This window comes from Suricata suricatta, chromosome 6 (assembly GCF_006229205.1).
Source record: "Suricata suricatta isolate VVHF042 chromosome 6, meerkat_22Aug2017_6uvM2_HiC, whole genome shotgun sequence".
In the NCBI taxonomy this organism is placed as follows: domain Eukaryota; kingdom Metazoa; phylum Chordata; class Mammalia; order Carnivora; family Herpestidae; genus Suricata; species Suricata suricatta.
Window position 1 is genome coordinate 97,943,539 of NC_043705.1, and position 18,914 is coordinate 97,962,452.

Here is an 18,914-nt window from a genome sequence, read left to right on the forward strand (position 1 = left end):
AAATAGAAGTTGGGGTTTTGATTTTTTACTTTGCTTTTCTGTTTGGAGTGTAATTGTAACTACTGTATTGTAAATGATGGAAAATAATTGCATATGTTAAAAAATAAATTGTGTTATATTAAAAAAATAAAATCATAATCATAATCAAGCAAACACCCTTAACCCCTCTACCTAGGTTATGAAATAAAACAATTGCTAGTTTTCTAGAAAAAAATAAAATAAAATAAAATAAATATAAAAAAATAAAATAAAATGACTGATGTAGCAGCCTGTAGGCTGAACCCTTAGATGTGATTTTGACGACAATAGTGATATTTAAAATTTTGATTTAAATGTCCTTCAGGCCACCCTCTATTTCTTAGTCTAGTTCACTACAGGGCCAACTTCTTCCTATTCTCCGTTACACCGGCTTCATACTTTTTTTTATATGATCTCCTAGCCAGATTTGAATGTGTGATCCTAGACTTAATCTAATCCTCTAATTCCATTTAGCAGGTTTTATTTTGACTTCTTTCTTTGTACCAACTGTAGCAGTCAGCATTAGGAACACATACGCAGTAGGATACAGTCCCTGCTTACATGTTTGCCATCATGGGGGAAAGGAGGGCTCAGTTGGTAATAGCCAGAGGATTAACCCCTGGTAGACGGGGTTAGTAAAGGTTGTCCTCAACTGACGGGGACTTTCTTGAGCAAGAACACCAAGGCCCAGAACAATCCAAGGCTAGAACTGAATCTCACTGCTGAAGTCAGTGTTCCTTCCACTCTTCTCATAGGTATTGAGAGGGGCAGGGACCCACAAGAGAAGGAGCGAAAAGAGCACAAGCATTAGTTCATCTGATGGCTCATGCTTGCTGAAGGTCCTCTGACTAGTGATCCTGTATTAATTATAATTTTTATAAAAGCCTATCTCAGCCTTGGCTATGAGAAAAATCATATCTTTCTCAGTTTACTCCTGAGATACACTTCTTATTTCCTTATCACTTAAAATATAACCTAAAACCTACTGAACTTACTTGATTCGCCCATTTGGCCAGATAAGTGTGTGTGTGTGTGTGTGTGTGTGTGTGTGTGTGTGTGTGTGTGTGTTTGAAGCAGAATCTTTCCACATTGTGATGACTACAGAGTAGGATTTCCTTAGCAATGAATCAGTTTACTAAGCAAACTTTGAGATGCACATTCATGTCACCTACCTATGAGAATGTAAAAATTGAAAATCAAAACAGCAATAAGTAGAGCCACCTATGTCTTTACTATAAGTATTTCACCTCATATGAAAATATTTGGTAGAAAAAGTGCAAGATTTGACTCTGCAAACATAAATTTAAGTGATTATGTTACCACTTAATAAAATTTAAGCTACTTACAAATTTCTGGATTTCAAGGGGATGGGTTGTTTTCAAAATACTGATTGTACAAACTCCTATTAATATGGTTATAAGACTTCAAACACTTTATTACAGAATAAAAAATTTAAAAAGGATAGAGTAGAAATCTCAGCCCTTTTTTTTTTCTACTAGTTTTTATTTAAAATGGCCACCCTTCTACAACCACCTGGGTATTTCAACAGCGTTCTCTTGTATTTATGTTCTAGATCTAAACTCCATATTTGGTTACTGTTCCCCTATTTATTTTAGTGGAGGCATTTGACAAAGACATTGCCATTTTCTTGCTCTCCTAGAATATTTCATGTTCTGGTTGGGTGAACTTTTTTTCACCTCTTAAAATACCAAATGCATGTTAGGTCATTTCTGAGTGTTTTTCCTTTAGAAAGAGTGCTTTGGATATTCCCAGGTGGTTAACAGTTCATTACCTTAGCATTTCAAGTTACCCAGGTCACGATGTCATTTCATGGAAGATAAAACAAGATCTCCTACCTAATACTAGTCACAGTAATTGGAAATTGAAGAGTTAGGATTTCTGAGTTTTTGCAATTTCTCACTCTTTTCTTGATGATATGAGTGGCGAAGTGGGATTTAAACTCGCCCCATTTTCAGTTCCCAGGATAAGCATGTGATCTTGCTGGGTCACTGAGGGATGTGATTTGTTTTCTTGGACAAGGATCTTCCTCCAGAGCATATACCTGTCACTGGGAAAGGTGCAGAAAAGGAGCAAGAAATCTTAAACTAGATCCAGAATTAACAAATTATGTAAAAATAAGATCCATCCGTCATTGTTTAATGTGATACCTTTTAAGCAAAATGGAGCTCTGTTAACCAAAGCCTGTTCATTTCTTGATGGAAAAAATGTTGGGATTAGGAATGGGAAAAAGGAAAAGAAAAGCTCTTAATACAAATGTTTAACATGAATTTACTCCTATTTGAACCATCAGCAGACAGGTCAGTCTGGGAAATAAGTCAAAGAGAAGTCCATCCTCCTACCCAACAAAGCAGTGTGCAAACTGCCTTATTCACAGAGAATCATTCATAGGAGTCTCTGGAATGCTGGAGTAAATAAATCAGTCTGTTTCCCAAAATTTCAGTATTTAATTCTTGATTGATAAGTGAAATAATCCCAGACAAAGCATAATTCTAAGATGTATTGTCAAATGGGAAACATGAAACTTTCTTTATTTGTATTGGCCTGTTCAATAGGACCTCTCCAAAAACATTCATTGTCAGGAATGGACACCTGTAAGTTAAAGTTCAAGACTATAAAGCAAATAGTATAGATGCTTGGATTAAAGCAAGGCCTTCAGCTTGACTTTTGCAAAGGCAATTTAACTGCAGAGAATGACAGTTTATTCACTAGTCTATCTCTTCCTTCTCTTTCCCTTCATTTACTTTTGCTTCCTTCTCTTTCTTGTTTTAACTACTATCAACAAATTTCTCATGGGTGTTTGTTACTAAAAATGCCAAGACATGAAAATTTAATAAATATTTTGTTATATTTCCCAGAGAAATAGAGATTCCTACATGATCTTTCCGGTTAAGAGGGAAGCTATATTTTGTTAATATCCTAATCAATAAAAGGACAGGTTAGTGTTTTCTCCTGTGTCTCACTGTTCAAGTGAAGAAAAAGACAAGTAGGAAATTCACTTGGGCAAGCAGGGGAAGGTTGAGGTGGAGACCAAATTTTCAAATCCAAAGCTAAATCCACATGACACTTGCTATTCCTTTCATTTTCAGAAATACCTTCTCCTAGGTAAACCCTTATACAGAGATGGAATTTCAAGACAGAACTCATAATTGAAGAAAGTCTCAAGATATGCAGTTGTGTTGTTTGAGGATTAGAAGTAGGAACCTTGGAACAGACAGATTTAGTGCCAGTACATTACATACCAACTGTGCAACTCTGGGTAGATCAATAATTATCTAGAATTCTCCATCTCCTCATTTTTAAAATGAGAATATTAGAAATAACTTTCTCATAGGGTTACTGTCAAGATTAAATATTACAACTATGTAAAGGCTTTAATATAGTGCCTATCTCCAGAAAGTAATAAATGGAGGTCACATACATTTTCTCTCTATGAAAGCTACTTTTTAGCTTGTGGTGTGGACTCTGGTCGAAACTTCAGCTTTTTCATTGTGTCTCAAGGTCTCTGCTTCTTTATTTCAAGACATGCCCTTTGCTACTATCTAATAGACTGATAGTTTTCCAAGTGTGAAGCCCAGTCTCGCAGCCCAGCATCACCTGGAAGTCGGTGATTTCTAACCCAGGAGCTTGTTAGAAATGCAGATCATTGAGCCTTCTTCCAATCTTACTGATTCAAAAACCCTGGGAGTAGGGCCCCAAGATCTCTATGTTTTAACAGGGTTTCCAAGGAATTCTGATGAATGTTAGGAAACCACTGAAACAGACTATACATACAATCCACCAAACCAAGGAAATACTAAGAAGAGGTTCCTAGATAAAAACTCTCACTGGTAGGGCTGGTGAACTGTCAAACCACAGATATCTACTGTACTTAGGTGAAAGCATTTGAGGTTAATAGGATTTTATATCAGCTGTCATATTTAGTGACATATTTAAAGTTAGACTCTCTTACTCATTCCTTATTAAGGAAAATTTTGCAAGCTTCCAGAGGGCTACCATTCACTGAGAAGGTCCTCTTCCGTGAGCTAGAGTACACAGGGGCTGCGGGGCTGCTGCTGGGCCTCAGCGTGACACAGTCAACTAAGACCAGATTCTAATCCTTCTCTAACACATATTCACTGCATGAACTTTTGTTAGGTTTCTTAATTTCTCTGTGCTTTATTTTCTAAACATGAGCTTAGTACCTGCCCCACAGGGCCACTGGGATAACTGTATGATGTCAATATATAAAATGATTAGTCCTGGCTTCTAGTTACTACTCACTAAGCTCCCTTGTCCAAGGCAGGAATGGGGCATCCATCATGTAAATAGCCAGGACACTAAGGGAAATACTCCTTCCAAATTTCGGGTACCTGAGCATACTGTTCTAGCAAGAGACCTGTATAAATAGAGGGAGAACACCTTGAGTGAGAAAGGAACTCAGGGGGCAACCCCAGGCAGTTCCAGTCTTCAGACTGGTGCCTCAAAATTAAATCTATTTTACTGATGACTCACCGAGACATTGGATTACTAAGGGTTACCAAATAAACTCCATCCAATCAGCATTACTTATTGAGCCCCTACTATGTGCCAGATACCATGCCAAGTGCTTGGAGATACAACAGTGGAAGAGATAGACTTGGCTTCTCCTTTCCCAGGAAGTATAGCCTGTTGGGGCAGCCAAATATTAAACAGACAATCATAATGACAAGCATTATGGTAGAATGTTGTAAAGCCATGAGGAAAGAGAAGCCAGGCACTTTTCTTACTCTGCCACATTAGCAATGAGACCTCTCTCTCTTTTACCCTGGCCTCAGGGCTGTTTTCCTTGGCAGTCAAGAGGATAGCTGGTAGATCTGTGAACCCATGAATATCATGTTCCCTCTCCACCTGTGAGTGAAAGGCAGCTTCTACTCATCTCACCTCAACATCCAGAAGTATCTCAGTCTAGACTTAAGTACTATATTTAATAAATGTATTATGTAGTATAACAAAAGCATGGTTTTTTATACGAAACATTGTTCTCAGCACTTTACAGAAGTCATTAATCAAAGCAAAATTAAATAATCTGATGAATTCAAAGCTCTGGTTTACTTATATAGTCCATGGCATTTTTTAAAAAATAGCCATGGAAGAGCCACTGTATGCATTTAACGAATATGTATTGCCTTTTAAAAAGCAAGATCAGTTATTATTTTTTTGAGTGCTTGCAATGTGCAAAACTGGGCTAAGTGGTTTGCATGTGCTGTCTTATTTAACATTTCCCTTATTTTACATATAAGAAAAATGAACTCAGAGAGCTTGATTTGCCGATGGAATCAAAGCTGGTGGGGGGTTCAACCCAGAATCAAAATGTGGCTTATCTGAGTCCACAATTAGAATTTGGAAACACTGCACTATATTTCCACTTCTAATAGAAAACAGACACAGTTTTCAGGTGTTGATCAGGCTACTATTCAAAACAAACAAGCAAGCAAACAAAAAATCCTCAGAACTGATCATTCCAGAGCAGGTTAAGTAATCAAAAGGATACTGCGGTTTGGTGTCAGGGGAGGGATGCAGTTCATTTCTAAGGAGGCAAGTAAACAAGGTTGGCATTATCGGGAGGCTTTATGGAGGACATGAGAAAACTGGCCCTCCAAGGACGGACAAGGTGGGGTAATCAGAGGAGTGTCTCAGGGCTTACCGCAGATACTGGCTCTAGCTGCCTCCTCCATGTCACCGTTAACTGGGAAATAAATTGGAAATGAAGGTGGTTGTACTTAATACCTCTCCACTTTACAGCTCTTTGGTTAAGGATAAGAGTTTTCTGGAAAAAAAAAAAACAATGTTGTTTTCCTTTTCATTATTTTGTATTTTAATTGAAGTTAATTTATTCTTTGACTATTGATGACCTTAACTGATACTCTACAGGCAGTCAAATTTCAGGGTTCAAGTATCCTCATATAGCACCACACTGAGGAGTCAGACCTTATAAGCTGATGCAGATGTCCAAGCTGCCTTACCTACCGCAACCACTCCCCCACTTCAGTCTGATTAGATCTCCAGTAGGGCCAAGATGATTAGGTTCACCTACAGAAAGCTCATTACTCACTTCTATTCCACATCCACTGCGAGGGCAGCATACTTTTTTTAGGCATAGCTATTTCCTGTGTTTCCCCAGCCCGCTAGCACCTGTGTGTTTCCCACTGCGTTTGTGGCCTGTCCTGACAATCACCTTGCATAGCACTTCTGTTTCCCAAGTTCTTCCTGCCTGCTCAGTTAATCTCCCAAAACGTTATTCTTAACAGTTGAAGAAAACTAGCTTGAGATAGATTAAGTCACTTTTCCAAGGTCAGAAATAACAAACAGAGCACCCAGAACTCCAGTCTTTTGACTCCAAGTCCAGAATTCTTTCTGGAGGTGGTTATTGCCATGGGGACCCGAAGCAGTGTCGTCTTCCTCACCATTGTGGCTGTGCTACCTGGGACAATGCCAGAGACACGCCAGTGTCCAATAGATACATCTTGTACACATTTTATTAAAAAATAGATCATAAAGCTTTAAGAATTATCTAATAAATCTTGAGTTTCATAAATAACAAAACAGAAACCCACTAAAATCATACAAATTATGCAACTTAGAACAAGTTTCCATAATAAGAGTCCACTGCCCCCATTATTTTTATAATGCTTGTGATTATTGATTTGTATTCCTACCTCAGCCAAGTCTGATGTATATTCAAAACCTTCCTTAATATAATTGCTCAAGAGGACAGCAAATATACTGGTGCTTAGAGAGGGGGAGACTCCTGAATAACTGTCATGCATAGTGGTCAAAGGAATTTTGCTAAGCAGTTATTTTCTAGGTAGTTAAAAGAGCGAACAACCCAGAGCAGACAGAAAATACGAACACTGTCTGAAATAATGAGAAGTGCTATGTTCCCCACTTCCATCAGCTTCACTTTCCTTGAGTGTTGTAAAGTCACACTTCTCTCTCCCAAGCTTTGCGCTTTAATGACCAAACTCCGCCACTTAGTAACTGTGTGACTTTGTAACATTTGGTGATTCCTTCGCTTATAACCTAGGAATGAATTCCTTTTCTAAAAGATGGTCATGAGCATTCAGTGAGACAGTTTCTCCAAAGCCCTGGTGCATGATATGTGACATTAAACATTTGTTTTCTTCCCTAGGGCCATTGAATCCATCACTAAAGCCATTACCTGGCCCTTCCTTGAGAGAAGTGTTTTTACATTCATTCAGTTTCATTTCCAAATCTTATAAACTTTAAAAATTAATATTAAGAATATATTTATTTATTATGTCCATTAAGCAAAATATCATATACCAAACCTAAAGAAAATCTAATCAATGGGCAGGGATTAATTGGTCAATTACTAGGTTCTAGCACATTTTATAGCTTCTATTTCCCAAAATATTTTAGGTTTTAATTTACAATACAGGGTCATCAAACCACATTTGAAAGCTCATTGTTAATATATAATCTTAGCAAACTTCTTTTTGCCTTTTGCATAATTCATGAAGCTGAGACCTTTTATCTCCCAATTAAATGTTTGGTTATATCCCTTCCTTCCATATATCATCAGTATCTACTATTGACCATTTTTCTTTTATTTTATATTTCAAAAACTTTACTGGCAATTGGCATATCCTGAGTCTCCATCAAAATAAGTATATTCTGTTATGAATAATAATGTGTTACAACTAGGTCTTATTATCTGTAGCAGTTGAGGGCTCTTAAAAATAAGACACAGTGGCGCCTGGGTGGCTCAGTCAGTTAGGCATTCGACTTCAGCTCAGGTCATGATCTCACGGTCCGTGGGTTCGAGCCCCGCATCGGGTTCTGTGCTGACAGCTAGCTCAGAGCCTGGAGCCTGTCTTCAGATTCTGTGTCTCCCTGTCTCTCTGACCTTCCCCTGCTCATGCTGTCTCTTTCTAAAAAAAAATAAATAAATAAAAAATTAAAAAAAATAAAATAAGACACAAATCTTCCCTTCTTAATAAAACAAAAAACATTATCATAGTCATTTAATATTTGGGTATCATGGTGTCAGTATTCATTCTTTACTTTTAGCTTTGCCAAGAAGCTAAAATCATCCAAGAGATAACAGAGGATACCATATCTACAGGCCACCCTTCTACTCCCTGGGCCCAGAATTTAGCTTATTACAGCCAACTCTGAGCTAACTCTCTTCTTGAATCCTGCCTCTTTCTCTTCCTTCTCAAGTCAGTCCCTCACCCCACTTAACCCTCTACCATGCACAGTTTTGCCTAACTGTTAATTTTCAAGTCCATTGTTCTGAATTCTGTTGCATTTTGGCAAGCCACACGATGCCTGAATTTCTATTGTTCAAAACTCTTCTATTTATACTGATATTGCAAATTTAAGGTGATATCTTATAACTGTGGGTGTTAAGAAACATAATTAATAGTGAAGTTATATATGACCAAACTCCACCATATTTAAAGGTAAACTCCATATATATATAAAGGTTTGTGGCATATGTAGCAAGTGCTTAATAAATGTTATCTACTGGTTTTAGTTCTAATTTTATCATGAATTCATCTATAATCAGGTTATTATCATGAGCACAACTCAGTAATTAATCCCTTAGTACTATTTCTTACCTAACACAGTTTAATTTTGTATATATTCATATCATAACTGTAAATTCTTTAAAGAATGTCACACCTTTTATTTCTCTGTATGCCCTAAGTAGAAATTATGGAAGTGGTAGTAGCAGCAGTCTATTACATCTATTATATCATTACCTCATTACAGAAGTGCTCTAAGGTTAGATTATTATACCATTTAATAGATGAAGATACTGAAACTCACATACGTGGTAGTGATGGAGGCACCATTCACATTAGGAATTCACCCAAGTTCACTTAGTAAGTGGCAAAACCAGGATGTGCACCCAGACACATGGATCCCAAACCCACACACTCAGCCAGGATGTTCCTCTTCCTTCCTCACCTCCTGAGTGGCCACTTTGAAATAACTTGGTAATTCCAAGGCTTTTTAAAAGATCTTTAGAATTGCAAGTGTCAGAGTGCCTCTGGTTTTTGAGCATCAAAAATATACCCATTAGAAGATATTCATGAGATACTTAAATGGTGAGACTCTAGCCTTGATCAAACTGCACACTCATCTCAGCTCATAGCCTGATGATCCTCAGTGATCTCACATGGCTCTAAATGATGCACTGGTTTGGGTTTAGTCAGATGATGAGCCATTATCTGTCTGTTTTCCTTCATAAATAAGGTGACCTCAGAGCCATTTCTCTTAACCACTCTGATAAATATTACCTAGGTCACATATTCTAGCACCTTGCATAATTAACACCAATAAAGGCTTACTGATTTATTCGACTCTTCTCCCTTGCAGATGGACCCACATGAGAACATCTTACTGAGCACTCTTGAGATAAAAAATGAAATGGCCACATCTGAGGCTGTGATGGGACTTGGAGACCCCAGGAGCACAATGTTGGCCTATGATGCCTCCAGCATCCAATATCGGAAAGCCGGGTTACCCAGGCATAGTTTTGGCCGGAATGCCTTGGAGCGACATGTGGCACAAAAGAAAAGCCGCCTGCGGAGACGCGCCTCCCAACTGAAAATCACCATCCCCGACTTGACTGATGTGAATGCCATAGATCGGTGGTCCCGCATATTCTTCCCAGTGGTTTTTTCCTTCTTCAACATCGTCTATTGGCTTTATTATGTGAACTAAAACATAGCCTCCCATGGGAAGCAAGGACAAGATTCCTCCTCAAACCAGTTGTACAGCCTGATGTAGGACTTGGAAAACACATCAATCCAGGACAAAAGTGATGCTAAAATACCTTAGTTGCTGGCCTATCCTGTGGTCCATTTCATACCATTTGGGTTGCTTCTGCTAAGTAATGAATACACTAAGGTCCTTGTGGTTTTCCAGTTAAAATGCAAGTGATTTATATACATGCTGGCAAGATTGTCTGAATGTTCCACTTTATCTGCTTATGCAGCCTATATAGAGGGCAGTTATTTAGAAGATATTCTTAGAGGGCTCAGTAGCATTGCCGGTCATTTTGCTGAGAAGTGGCCATATCCAGATACTCCCCATCTTCATTTCTAAGGTTGGCATGCTGTTGAGCTGGCACTGTGTTTATGAAACATTATCTGCAATGCCATCCAAACATGCTTCCTGAAGATGGGATGGCCTATCCCTGTCTTAAGGTGATAATGGTGTGGCATGGGAAGATAACTCCCACTGGATTCTAGAAGGTTCTCATATAGTTCAAACAGGATAGGGAGAGTGAAGGCAGAGACTTGGTAACCAATTTGGCCAGTCTACTTGAGCATAGGGAGTCAACTCTGATGTCTTCTGTTTTGACATTTAGAAATGGGGGGACTACTGAGCATTATCATGCATGGTGGCCAAGAAATGTTTCTAAAAGGCTATTTCTAGATGGTTAAAATAAGAGATAATAATCCAGAGCAGAGTGGAAAATCCAGAAACAACTGTTGTAACACAATTAAGGCAAGCAAGCAGCATGACCCTTACCAGCCTCACGTAACATCTGGTTCATACATATTTTGTATAACAGCAAAAGGTCCAGTGAGAGAGATTTTTTCCCCCACTTCACAGGCTTTGACAGCATACCTAAAGAGATTTTTATAGTTTATCTCATCAAAAGACAATCACAAAATAGAAAAGTTAGCAAAATTAGAAGTATCTTAGATGCAGGTTAGATTGGGAGTCATTCAAATATACTAATATAGAGCACAGATAAAGCTAGCAGACAGGTTGATTTTTTCCAACAATGTCAGCCATCTCTACAATATTTCCCTTAAGTTTATTTCTGAATTTAACAGGGTATTTCAAAAGAAGGATTTGTTCATTTCTTTAAAGGATTAATGGTCCTTTGCCAGCTTTTCTTGTTTCTGAAATCCTGATTATATTCTGAGGAGACAAAGCAAGACTTTGGAGAGATTGATTGAACTACATTTCCTTATGTGCAATGACATTCGCCTTTGTATTTTTCATAGCAAAAAATACTTAAAGGATTATGTGCACAAGTAGAGTTAGTTTGTGGATTTGTTAGGTTTGACTTTTTAAGGGTGTTTTCATTGTATATGTTGCAATTGGCTGAATCAAAGAAAACATGAAAAGTAGTGTAGAATAGGATAACCACAAAGCCACAGTAACCTGATGAATGTTATGAGCCTCAGTTGATATTACAGAAAAATATATAACTAATCAGCAGGCATGATGTATTGTTTTTACTCAAGTTTTAAATTATGTCAGTGTGCTTCTTTCTATACTAATTGGACGTATGCAGTCATGTGAGACAGGAAAGAGAATAAGCTAATATATTTTACTTCTATCAATGTGATGTCCATATTTTGCTTTTCTTGGAGAAAATAGTGAATTGCTAATTTCTCCTTAAAGTTTGATTTGACTGAATGTTTTCCTGGAGGACGACTTTGCTATTTCTATTTTTTAAAAACCCTTATTTTCAAAGTAACATCCCTAATTGTGCATAGTGTGCAAGGCCAGTATTTTCCTGTGGATAAAAATGAATGGGTTTTTTTCCCCCTGATAATTCAGCAGCTTGGAATATGACTGAGTCCTGCTGCCCTCCTATTCCAACTATCACAAGGAGAGGGGGAAAAAAAGGTTTAGCATTTAGCTTTCTAAATTTTAAGCTCCAAGATGGGAGGTATTTTTTTTTTCCTTCACCAGCAAAGGGAACTCTGGCCTTTATTTTTTGATTATACACTTGAACACCTCTGAGTATGATCTTTGGGCAGAATCCAACCTAGTTCATGCCCATGGGCTCAGAGTAGAAATTTCTCAAGTTTCTCCAGGGACACACTTTCTCCTAGGCAATTATTTTGGGGCATCACACTAATAAAAGTGCCTGTCCCTTTTTGCCAGGGGTTAAAGTTTGAGTAGCATACATCAGGAAGGAGCATATCGATAACTCAGGTGCACAACTTCAAAATGCCATCCTAGAAAGGTTTTTCTAGAGACAACTCAGAGCCCAAGCCTAGTAGTGGGCTCTTATTTGCAATTATCATAAAAGCCATAAAAATCCTTGATATTGTCATTTATGGTTACAACAAAATTTCAATGTCCTGGGAAGTCAACATGGTAGTCTAGATCAAAGTGAGAGAAGAAATGTTGCAGTGTGAGCCTGAAAAGCATATGACCAAGGATTCATTTCTGCTTGCAGAGATAAGAAGAAACCAGAAAAAGGAGAAAGATGGGAGCTTGAAACAGATGCCCTAGAACGAAATCCATATATTGGCATTCAATAACCGTGTAGGTAGAAACAACTGACTCATCCTGCCCAGAGACAACAGTAGATGTAGAATTTATTTTTAACTATATTTTTACTGTAGTTGAATTGGACTGTAGTCACTATATTGGGGGCGAGTTGGGGAAGGGTGCTAGATCTCATAAGTCTATGAAGATCAGTCAACTTGGTATCCAGTGGTTAAATTTAAGGACCACAAAAATGTGTTTTGGCAATTCTGATACGGTATTACTATCACTTTATACATATATATATATAGTTTTTCTTTTGATTTGATTATGAAACAGCCAGATAGCCAGCAATTAAGGTGTTTTTCATCTTTGTGAAATTCATAGGCAAATTCTGACTCTAAAATGCACAGTCTAAATGAAATATTTGATCTCAATCTGTATATATATATTGTACATGACTGCTAGTAGGTATGAAATGCATTTTCAGAATTGAAAACTCATGCAACATAATCATGTGTTTGCATAAGGAATGTTACAATTCTTTCTACTGCAATTTAATAACAGGGGAAAATACTTAAGCAGTGCCATCTAGACCTTCTCTCTTCTCATGTCTTCAAAAGCAGTGCTAAGTAAAAATAATAATAATAATAATAAAATGGTTTATGAACCAAAATACTTTACATTCTAGTATTAGGAACACAAAAAGTTTGTCAGCTTATAAAAGCACAACACATAGAGAAAGTTTGGTGGAATGCAGTGGGAAAATGAATCATGTTCATTTTAAGCAAGACCTGCATTAAATTGGCAACTAACACAATTTCCATTTTCTATAGGTAACTGTGTTCCAGTCTTATGATTAAATTCATACTCAACAACAAAAAAAACAGCAAAACAATCAACGACAGGTCTTACAACATATCTACATGTATATATGTGTATATATAGATCCATGTAAACATAAATACATATATATGCATTCATATGTTGGAAAACAAAAGGAATAAGCTAATATGTTTTATTTCCTTCATTAAACCAATGTATGAGTATTTTAATTGGCAACCAACAAATCAACATATTGACACTAGTAATACAGGGTACTGAGCATTTCTCTATCAGCAGATCAATGCCTACAGTTCTTACAAACCATTGCACAGTTTGACACTACAATAGTACTGTACCTCAGAACATCGGGAATAAACTAGTTCTCACATTGCTTGTCTACTTGCTCTCTTTTTCAAGGAAACAAATAACATTGTCTAATGGTGATTTAAAAACAAAGTCTTAAGAAAACAGAAAATTATTTAAAAAATGCCTCCTTGAAGGAGGGGAAAAAAAATAACTAAACCCCACCATGTTGGTTAGGGCAAATACTCTCAACTGTAGCAGTCATGCCATTTTGCTAAGTGTACAGAGTCCATGTAATGTGAGCAACCATAACTTTCACTGAGCGTGTGTAAATATTAAAACAGATTTCTTAAATATTTTTAACTTCTAATTTGTATTTTATGGTAAGGCAACGTGCTAATTCTGTTTATGGCTTATGTTCATGTGTTATAATATTATGTAAATAATTCAACATGCTGTAAATGAATAGTCAATAGATACAAATAATTGTTTAATTTTTTTCTTAATTTTTATTTATTTTTTACTAAGTACAGTTACTGCAGTGCCCCAGCAGAGTAATTTAAACACCCTTTTGCATAAATGGTTTGGGATCCCAGACAGAAGGGTTTCAATTTGCTATCGCACACACACTCACACACATATACACATACACATGCAAGCACACAGACACACACACACAGACACACACACACACACACAAATTCAAACATACATACTCTCACTTTTCGCTCACTCAGTTCCACTCTCATCCCCTTTATGGGAAATGCTGTAGTGTTTATGTAGTCAACGTAACAACCCAGAGATAGCCTTAGAAATGGAAATGGGAAAAGCAGAAATGATCATTGATAACTTGATAGATTTTTTATATGTCAGAGTTCAAGACACCAAAGGTTGTAACTTAAATCTCAATTTTAAAAGAGTAAAAGTTTATATTGATGGCACTACAGGGAATAAAAGTGCTTATTATTCATACCTGTTCCAGAAATTTATTATACATAATACACACGAGACTTTTTTTTAATAATAGCATTTTGTCTTTAGATAGTATTATTCCTTTTTACCAAAGACTCCAGAATTATTAAAAAACAAAAAAAGGAAAGAAAAAAGGAAAAATAGGGGAAAATAAAAAAAATAGACTGCTTCACACCAAAGGTTTAAAACATATTTTCCAAATACACTAGGAACACTGTAAAAACTAGTAAGGAACCAACAGAATGCTAATTAAGATACTGCCCTAAAGAAATTGTTTAAGGGAAAAAAAACAGCAGCAACACCCTTAAAAATCTATTAGTTATTTTAAAATTGAAGCGAAACATTTCTGTAGCTATATGCAAAAATTCTGACATCAGATTTTAATTTGGTTTGAAAAGTTCTTTGTGATAAATATGATCCAGTATAATGACAAACAAACCTTAGTGTTTTTTTAACTTTCAAAACCAGACGTCTTTCTCCTGTCAAATGTCCGCTAACCTAATGCCCATTAGTGTGTCTGCACCACAGAACCAAGCTGACGGTTCCATCAGTTTGTATCTTTTCAGTTTAGTAATTTGAGTTCAACCATGGACATTTTAAATATAATTATTTCAAACAAAGTTGCAAATGATTTAAATTCCATAGCATTTTTAAAATTTTATTTGCATGGGTGTTTAAATAGTTCTGTTATGAATATTGTCCCTGCACAGTTCTGAATTGTCCTTTTATAAAAAGTGATATTCTAGTTTCTTCACAATGTAGTGATTATCAGCCTTACTAATTACCTTGTAGCCTTTCTTAATATGCACATAATGCACATTTTCCAATGGCTAGAAAATGCAAAACACAAGTGGATATCATTGCATCTATTTTCATGTCTTTCTAAAAAACAGGACTACTAAAATCTCTGGGATACATGAGATAGTAACAAATGAGGATTATAAATGAGTAGCACATAAGAATTATTTTCTTGAATTTAAACTTATTACAGCCAGTTTCAGCATGTAAATATATAATAATGTTGGCTAGTGTGTAATTCTTGAACTAAGAAATATAAATAAAACTTAAAAGGATGTGTGTGTGTGGTTTCATTGGGTTCAGGATAGATAGATAGATAGATAGATAGATAGATAGATAGATAGATAGATGATAGATAGATAGTCAGTCTATTAGTATGAGTTAGATTGTAGAATCTTGGCTTTTGTGAAAAGCAATGGAAAGCTTCAAACTTGGGACCTGCTGTTGGGCAGATTTGAGTTTGAGCTCAAACTTGTCACATACTAGTTATTTGTGCAGCTACTTAATCCATCTATGTGTTCTTATCTGTAAAGCAAAGATATAATTGCACCTCCATCTAGGGCTGTTGTAAAGATGAAATATAATAACCCATGAGAAGTCCTTAGCACCTTACATGGTAAGTGGTATATAAACAGTAGATAGTATTGTTGTTGCTTTTGTTAATTGTCATCATTACCATAATCCCACATATAACACAAATTCTATCTAAAACTTCATAATAATTATTAAATGTTTTCTTAGGTTAGATATTTTATATTAAGAATAAATTTTAAAACCGGCTTTATTCATGAAAATATGCTAAACATTATGTATTCATTCATTTAACATTGAATATATATCTAATGAAGACATTATGCTAACTCTTTACAAATTTAATACTCATTTAGTCTTTACCATATTCCTCAAGCTAAAGAAGCTCAAGATCAAAAAGAGGGAGTGCCTTGCCTGTGAGACTGGAAGAACTTAGATTCCTACCCAGGTTGGTCTCATCTTCAAATCCTTGTAAGCTCTTTCTACTTCATCATTAAAAGTGGGCAACTAGGCTTATTTAACTCTCATTCATTTTGGTTATTTCTCAAAAAACATTTGCTGAGAGCCTGCCTCCTGCCATTTCTAGTAGTAGTATTGGAAATATATAGGTTAAGCACAAAAAGCCCACACCCAACTGGATTATTTGGCACCTCTCAATCATGTGGCAGCTCTCCTCGGGCCAGGAACTCATTTGGTGATAAGCTTAGTGCTTTTCCCCCGTCATGACTTTAGAATGTCCAACCAGCACCTGATAGACATTATCTGTAACAGGGGCAGCCTGTCAGAACATAATTGTCCAATAAAGTCAAAATTTAAAAGAGCTATTGCTATCAATGAATGAACACCACTGAAAAGACCCAACTACAGGATGAGTGAAGAACCAGTTCTTCTCAGCTCGCACTATAAATTGCAAATTGTATAAATCTACAAATGCAAAATATGTACATTTGCAGTTGACACCCCTCATGCAAAGTTTCAGTATTCTGCTCAGCAGAGAGAACACAAGTACGCTCAAATACAGGAACATGTTCAAATAACTGGTGGTGGTGGTGGTGGTGGTGGTGTGTGCATACATACACATAAACTCATGTAGGTAGGGGGATGGTGAGAGAGCCCATAGGAAATTATACCATTGGTGCAATTCATTGTCTATAACTTATCTCTGGAAAGGGAAAGCCCCAAACATCTTCCCTCAGAAATGCTGATCAATTCATAATGGGTAAATTCCCCTACTCATATTCCAACTACTATAATTTCTTCTAAAGACCCTTTAGATATCCTTGCTCTCTTCTAAGACTTGTTTTAATTCTGAAATATATCATTTTTTTATGCAGAATATCCCTCTAAACCATTCTACCCTCAGAATAATAACAGTTTAGTAAGAAGAACTCTCAGGGATATCAATAGGCATAATAAGTCCATAATCCTTGATTTCCTAAAGCAGACAGCAGCAAAACAATGTAAACACATTCTTATCCCCATGTATATAATGTGTAATGTGACAGAGCATTCGTCAAAGTGCAGCTCTCTTCCACCCTACCCACATGGTATCACCCCACTATATGGACTGGAACCAAAGAATAATCATGAAATGACAAATTCCAGACAAGCCCAGAATGAATAGGCTTCTTTGATAGGTCCCTATCAATGTTTTGATTGTGCATATTCTGATGTGTACTTTTTCTTGGTCCTAGCGGCCAGCTAGTACATTAGTATTCATTTATATATCTGTTTTTTCACTTCAGAGATTTTTATTGGAAATAAAGGAAATGCTCCTGGGGCATACTCAGAGACAATGCTTAGGTGTCCCACTAATACTGAGGAAAATGAATGTCTTTGAAGGTAAGGAGAGAGAAAGTAAATTTCTCTCATATTGGGAAGAAGGATATCTGGTTACATGGAAGTAGAGATTCGCACACTCTTCAGTGATGGTGACTTGAGGAAATGGTAGACCTCAAAACAAATCGTGTAATGAAGATTGGGAGACCAGCCCTTGGCATTGCCCCAGACATGCCTACAGAGGACAGACTCTTGTGATCCCAGTGAAAGCATCAAACAGACTGGAGCATCTCAGTAGAAAAGAAAAAAAGTGTTTTTTCCTAGATAGCCTCATTTAAGAAGTTAGATCCATCACTACATTCCCGTATGAGACCTAGTGGGTCCTTGGTCCCTCAACCCCAGAAAGTGGTATGAGAAACATCAGGATGAATTTAATATTAGATCAGCAATATACTATTTCTAAGACTAGATGTGCAAAGGAAATGGGCATAACTTGCTTCAGTTATGAAAGTTAGAAGGCAAACACGAGATCTGAAATTTGGCTAGAAGGTTAATATATCTCACATTGAGTTTTAGAAACTCAAATGTGTATACAGAGCTTAATAGGAATTGTAAAATAGTACTACATACTTAGCACAATACAACAGGGAGTGTCAGGGACTGTAAGTAACTAGGAGGGACAAGCTCTACCTAAAGGCAGCTACTATTAAGCCCTATCCAATTGTTGCCTTGAGGGATTGCAACCTTGGGGTTTCCAGATAAACATTAGAATGCAAGAAACCCCCCAAACACTGAATCTTTTACTTTTTGAACAGTTACAGTATGGTCAGAAAGACACTGAAGCATTCATCTTTCTTATGCCAAAAATCCCATCCTGATGTTCTAGATCTGTAGAAAGAGCATACTGCAAGATCTATGAGAGTATTTGCAGATTGAGCAAGCTTCTATGCTATTATATTTTGACAAGGTCACTTTTCTTCACTTTCCTGGAGGCCAACACCTTATAAATGCAATTTTTATGCTCTCTCAAAATACGAAAGATATAGAAACTTTTTTGTAGTATAAATAAGTATACAAAATTGCAACAAAGGCTCTCACAATGTGAACATGTGATTGACTACTTTTAAGTCACTCACTTTGAAGCTGGGTGTCTCTTTTCCCTATCCTCTGACTCAGAAGCCCCTTATCCTCCCCCACCACTTCCTAGACCCATTCAGCAGTAGTGAACTTGACTAAGAACAACACACCAAACCACCCAAGGAGGGCTTTTGGTGAGGAGCAAAGAGTCATGAAGGGGCAAGGAACTTTCTGGAGACAAATGGAGAGAGAAAAGGGAAGCACAAGGGTGGAAGCTTAAGGGAGCTCCATCACTACAGTGTGCCATGGATTTAGATTCCTGACTATGTCAACAACTTCAGAGATGAAGTCTGGGG

General features: G+C 36.8%; 1 protein-coding gene and 2 long non-coding RNA genes across 4 annotated transcripts in view; 2 read left to right on the top strand and 1 right to left on the bottom strand.

Moving 5' to 3' along the window:
• Positions 1-15,448, top strand: part of GABRB2 (gamma-aminobutyric acid type A receptor beta2 subunit) — a 238,096-nt gene extending 222,648 nt beyond the window's left edge. For both annotated transcript variants that reach the window (XM_029942911.1, XM_029942910.1), the window contains one exon: positions 9,406-15,448. In XM_029942911.1, the coding sequence (XP_029798771.1) occupies positions 9,406-9,753 (348 nt within the window). In that variant the 3' untranslated portion in view covers positions 9,754-15,448. The remainder of the gene's footprint in view (positions 1-9,405) is intronic.
• Positions 1,521-18,914, bottom strand: part of LOC115294881 — a 25,441-nt gene continuing 8,047 nt past the window's right edge. Inside the window, exons 3-4 of the long non-coding RNA XR_003910201.1 lie at positions 5,702-5,824; positions 1,521-2,086 (exon numbers count right to left, since the gene is read on the bottom strand). This is a non-coding gene — a long non-coding RNA (uncharacterized LOC115294881). The remainder of the gene's footprint in view (positions 2,087-5,701; positions 5,825-18,914) is intronic.
• Positions 17,465-18,914, top strand: part of LOC115294882 — a 2,462-nt gene continuing 1,012 nt past the window's right edge. Inside the window, exon 1 of the long non-coding RNA XR_003910202.1 lies at positions 17,465-17,544. This is a non-coding gene — a long non-coding RNA (uncharacterized LOC115294882). The remainder of the gene's footprint in view (positions 17,545-18,914) is intronic.